This window comes from Equus caballus, chromosome 1 (genome assembly GCF_041296265.1).
Source record: "Equus caballus isolate H_3958 breed thoroughbred chromosome 1, TB-T2T, whole genome shotgun sequence".
Taxonomy (NCBI): domain Eukaryota; kingdom Metazoa; phylum Chordata; class Mammalia; order Perissodactyla; family Equidae; genus Equus; species Equus caballus.
Genome location: NC_091684.1, coordinates 145546905 through 145552904, shown reverse-complemented (window position 1 = coordinate 145552904; position 6000 = coordinate 145546905). Strand labels below are relative to the sequence as shown.

Genomic DNA, 6000 nt, shown 5'->3' with positions numbered 1-6000 from the left:
CAGAGGCAGGGCCAGCTCCACTCAGGGGAGGTCCGGGGAGGACTTCGAGGGAGGCAGGAGGAGAAAGAATTTGGATAATGTAAGCCCCGCTCTGTGGCAAACCAGGGGAGATGGTAGTTGCATGGATGTACAGTCGTGTTGTCTCTCACTTGTTCTTGTGAGCAACTGGGCCTGGAAGAAGCCATGGCTGAAGGAGGAGGACGCTCTCCCTGACACCCTGGGCAAGCTGCTCTCTGGGCAGAGACTCCCAGCCACCCTTGCGGTTGAGGTCACGTCACTAAATCCCGGCCAATAGAATATGAGTGCACGTGGTGTGTGCACTTTGCAAAGAAAGTTTTAAAAGGGAGCTGTGCTCCTCACCCCCTTTCCACCTTCTTGGGGCTGGACTTGGTGACGGTGCCGGGTCCCGTCTGACCAGATGGGCTGGGACAACACGTTGGGCTGTGGGTGGTGTGCGCTCCTGCTGGTGGGGCAGCAAGCTCGTAGACAAGGCCTCCCCGTTTGCCCTCTCCGTGGGCATCAGTCCTCTTCCCTAAGCGCTGTGGAAGAGCCGGCCTTTCCGAATGTTTTCAGAAAGCCAGTTGCTCTCCCTGCTGCGCCCCATACTTATTAGCACTTACCCTCTGGTGGTCCTCAAAATGTGGCCCGGGCACCCCCGGGGGCCCTGAGACCCTTTCAAGAAGTCCATGAGGTCAAAACTATTTTCATGATAATGCGAGGATGTTATTTGCTTTTTTTCACACTGTCAGTGGTCTAAGGTGAATCTTTTAGAGGTTCCATGACACATCCTCACTTTGGTGGTTGAGGAATGTGTATGTTGATGTTTTAAATTTTTCTCAGTTTGATTTTCGAATACGGTCAATGCTGATAGCTACAACCAACAAAAGCAGAACTCTTCAGGATCCTCAATAATACTGAAGAGTCTAAAGGGATTCTGAGGCCAGACTGCCAGTTTCCTACTGGTTTGACCACCTCAGCCCCAGGGTCCACGTTCAAACCTGCTCGCTTGGTTCACAGTTACGTTCAAACTTCGGTTGAAGGATCTGTCACATCGTCACACTGCACATTCCACTGCGACAACACACATGTGGTGTCACGCTCTAGAAGGCAGGGATGGCCCCCTGATCCTCTTTATGTTCTCCCAGGTTAAGTGACTCTTGAACTGCACTTTTGTTCAACTCAACAGTGAGCCAAACGGCAGGCCTGACCAGCTCCAGACTAGAGGAAGCCTAGGTTAAGGACTTTAGTCTTCCTCACCTATAAACATGGATTCACTCCCCTATTCTCGCCACATCGGTCGAGGCACCCATGCTGAGCCTGGCACTGGATGAGGCACGTGGGTACAGGGATGGGCGCTTGCTCTGTGATCCCCACGGAGGGGTCTTCCCGCTGCTTGTGGGGATGTTGAACTCACTTCCTGCTTTGTCACCCAGAGCCTGATGGGGCCCAGTTACACACAAGTTTACAAGGCCAATCATTAAATTAACAGCAGCCAGGACTGATTCCACCCGCTGCCCCATGAGTGTTTGTTTTGTTTTGTTTTGATATATAACATTAGGGAAAATTATTTATTTGTTTGTTTTTGAGGAAGATTAGCCCTGAGCTAACAACTGCCAGTTCTCCTCTTTTTACTGAGGAAGACTGGCCCTGAGCTAACATCCATGCCCATCTTCCTCTGCTTTATATGTGGGATGCCTACCACAGCATGGCTTGCCAAGCGGTGCCACGTCCACACCTGGGATTTGAACCAGCAAATCCCGGGCCGCTGAAGCAGAACGTGCACACTTAACTGCTGTGCCACCGGGCTGGCCCTGAGATAGCCCTTTTCAAAAGAACCTGTGCTTATTCCTGATTGTCCTGTCAGGCACAAATTCTTTTAAAGTCATGTTTCTTTTATCCCGGGACTGATTTTTCAGAGGAAAAACAAAAGCTTGTCCCAGCTAGCCAGGGGTGTACGGTACCACTGGAAGGTAATCTTGGTGTTGCTGCCCATGAGAGCAGCCTGTGCATTGAGGCTGTGGGGGAGCCCATGATGCCCCTCGGTTTGAAATCCAGTTCTCTCCTTCCTCCCACTTTCCGTGAGTCCAGAAATATGAAAGTCTTTTGTAAAATATAGACTATGTGTCAACAAGATTGCCTTTCCTCGTGTCATCACATTATGGCTTTATTTTCCTCACTCTCTTATTTGGTCACAAAATGAGCTAAAATATACTTTAAACATTATTTTTTATTGTTGCTGAATGAAGTTTGCTCTGTATTCTTGAAGTAAAACAGAATTAAATGGTTTACTTTGTTCCAAATTCACATACATTCTTTCACTTATACATAACCCCTGATCATTTTTTCCCATGGACCTGGGGATCCTGAAATGACAAGAAGGTGTGTGCCAGTCAGACCCTACTTTCCCGATAGCTTAAGAATGGCTGTGGCAACTGGGAGAAGGAGAGGTAGAGAAGTGACAGTCTCCCCATGACCATCCCCTTACTGATGGACATTACATTGTTTCCAACTTGTCACGATTACTGCGCTAAACATTGTGTTGGTTTGCTAGGTCTGTCTTAACAAAGTATCACAAACTGGGTGGCTTAACAACAGAAATTTATTCCTACAATTGTGGAGGCTGGAAGTCCGAGATGCAGGTGCCAGGCGTCTTGGTTCCTCCTGAGGGCTGTGACGGAGGACCTGTTCCAGGGCCCTCTCCTTGGCGTGAAGATGGCTGACTCTTCACGTCATCTTCCCTTTCTGCATGTCGATCTGTATCCAAATGTCCCCTTTTTGTCAGGACACCAGTTATATTAGCTGAGGGCCCATCCTAATGATTTCGTTTTAATTTGATTACCTCTGCAATGACCCTATTTCTAAATAAGGTCACATTCTGAAGCACTGGGGGTTACGACTGCAACACATCTTTTGGCGGGGGACACAATTCAACCCATAACAAATGTCACAAAAGAACAAGGTGGTTCACTGGTTCCTTTATTTATTTAGGAGGTTGGGGGAGGGACACGGGGTGGGGTTGGGGGGGGGTGGCAGAGGAAAATTACCTAGCGGGAAAGAGGGTTGGGAAGGGTTGGCAGGGACCGAGCTAGAAAGCAGGAACACTGATTCTAGAGCTGAAAAGGAGAAGTGCACGTTTGTAAGTACCTGGTGCGAGTTCTGTAATAAAACCTACCTTATGAATAAGTACAGTGGACTACTACTTAGTACATTCATACATGTTTCTACCATCTCAAGATTTTTATATATACAGTATATGATCTGTTTTTATAAATGTACAGCTTGGAAAAAAGAGATCCTTCTCGTAATAGGTACAGCATTAAACACAAAACCAACATGGGCCAGCCACATTCCAACCGAAGACCCAGAGAAAGCAAGGCTGACAGCCCAGCCCCAGCCCCCGCCCCCGCCCAGCCCCGCAGCCCTGATGGTCCCGGCAAAGTGTCAACCAGGGCCCTTTGCACCTGTGGGCTCTGCAGGCCACGCCCACCCTGGGCGTCTGCGCTGGAAGTGCCCACTCATGCCAAGCCCAGCCTGCAGAGAGCAGGTCCACCCCGAGGGAAGGTGGCAGAGAGGAATGTGTGTGTCAGGTAAAGAAAAGAGGGATGCAAGAGATGTGCTCTTCAACTCAAGGCACTTGTCAGCGGCCACCTACAGCCATTCCCTGGACCTGGTGAGCGAGCAGGTTACTGTTTTGACAGAGCCAACGAGGTCTGAGGAGACCTTGCCTGTCCTCTCGCCAGGGTTAAATACAATAAATAAATCTTAGGGGGTGGTTGTTTTGTCTTCCTGGGTTCCTATGAATAGGCTACCTTTTAGGATAATTTATGGAGCGACACTCCCTTGTCCCCAACGCAGCTTTCTGATGTCCTCCATGGGGAAGGCGCCAGAATAACTCCAGGTCTTGCAGAAGCAATTGCTCACTATGGATCAGAAGGAGAGCCCCAAATGTCCCCTCCCCTGTCTGTGCCTGGAGCTCCTTCGCCCCGTGCGTCAGAGTCTCTGTGCGCCTCAGATCTTGGTCACATAGTTGTTAGGGAACAGGCCCTGCTTGCCTCGTAGTCGACCCGTCCACCAGCCAGAAGGATCTGCGGGGAGACAGAGACGGTGAGCGTGAAGCCGGGCAAGGCCGTTCTGCCCGGGCCACACACACCCAACTAACATGGGTGCATCAAACGGGCAGTGCTGACTTGGCTCCATCCACGTTCTTTTTTTCCTTCTTTATTTTCTTTTGTTTTCAATGAAAAAGTATCTTGTAAAAAGTAACCCCTCCCCCATGGCAGACACACAGATGTGCCACTCAGGGTCCCCATCAAGGAAGAACCTGCCACCAGAGGGGTTTTGCTGACAGTCCTCAGCTGGCCACCCTTTAGGGCAGCCCAGCCTCTGAGATGAGGCCACTGATCCTCTGGGGCAGCCTCGGGCCACTGCCTGAGCCAGGCATGGGCGTTTCAGCCTCCCCAACAAGCAGGCCTTGCTCTGGAGCCCCTGCTGGGCTGGCAGCCTGTGGGCTGGCGCTGTGGTCTGATGGCACCCAATCCGGCTTCCTCCCCTTTCCCTTCACAGATGCTACCCACCCCCCACCCCCCGCACCCCCCCACATTCCCCACGCCACCTCAGCCCCTGCTTCTGGGAGAACCTGTCTGCACCACTTCATAATCCTTCCTTCCCATCTTAATCCCAGACCCTTCACCGGCAATAAGAATTTGGTATAGATCCTTCCAGACCTTTTCCAGTGATTATTAACATACACACATGTATTCATTTTAAACAGAAACAGGCCATCCTATATCTTACTATTCTGCATCTTGCTTTTCAGTATTAATGGATATACTCTTTCCATGTCTGTATCCCATTTTTTAAACAGCTGCACTGTATACCAAAATTTACATAACCATTCCCTTACTGATGGACATTTGTTCCCAATTTGTCACTATTAATGCAATAAACGTTCATACACAGATCTTCATGCTCATGTGCAAGTAGTTCTCTGGGATGGGTTTCTCGGTCAAAGAATATGGACCTTCTATTACCCTTTGTAAGAAAATATAATTTATTTTTTGTAATAGGTAATACTTTCATATGTGCAGTACTTCCCAAAGTACAAAATGATGATCAGGGAGCACAGCCACCCAACCCCTTCTCTGAGGGCGAGCAACATCACCGACTTCTTGTACTTTCTTGCAGAGGTAGTTCACGGATATAAAAGTATTTATAAAAATTACCCCCTTTTGGGATAAAATCGTCCCACTCACAACAACATGGATGGACGTTGAGGGTATTATGTTAGTGAAATAAGCCAGACAGAGAAAGACAATCTCTGTATGACTCCACTCATAGGCGGAAGTTAAACATGTAGACAAAGAGAACTGATTAGTGGTTACCAGGGGGAAGGGGAAGTTGGGGGTGGGCGCAAAGGGTGCAGGGGCGCACCTACAACACGACGGACAGACAATAATGTACAACTGAAATTTCACAAGGTTGTAAACTATCATAATCTCAACAGAAAGTTAAAAAAAAATTACCCCCTTTTGTACACAAATAGCATACTATGTATATTACATGTTCTGCACTTCTTAACCCTAATAATATACGCTATAGGTCCTTTCATATCAGTGTATAAAGAGCTTCCATATTCTCTTCGACAGCTCCATGTATTCCTGTTCACAGCATTTGCCTATTTTTCTATCGGATGTTGGTCTTTATCTTGTTGATTACAAGTTGTTCATATATCTTAGCGAATTTGTCTTGTGAGTTGCAAATATCCCTCCTCCCATTTTTATTAATTTTTTATATTTTAAAATTTAAGTATTTGAATCAAATGATCTCTTATTTTACAGCTTCTTGGTTTTTTCCCATTTTTAGAAATCCTTTCCCATAATGATGTTGTAAAAAAAGAAAACACTCCCATAATTACCTCTAGGGCTTTGACGTCTATTTTATACATTTAAATATTTATTTATTTGGACTTTATCTTGGTGGAAGGGGTTAAATATAAATTCA

General features: G+C 47.5%; 1 protein-coding gene across 1 annotated transcript in view; it reads right to left on the bottom strand.

Annotated features, from left to right (window-relative positions):
• Positions 1-2960: 2960 nt before the first annotated feature.
• Positions 2961-6000, bottom strand: part of MYO1E (myosin IE) — a 190441-nt gene continuing 187401 nt past the window's right edge. The window contains exon 29 of the mRNA XM_023616529.2: positions 2961-4085. Within this exon, the coding sequence (XP_023472297.1) occupies positions 4009-4085 (77 nt within the window). The 3' untranslated portion in view covers positions 2961-4008. The remainder of the gene's footprint in view (positions 4086-6000) is intronic.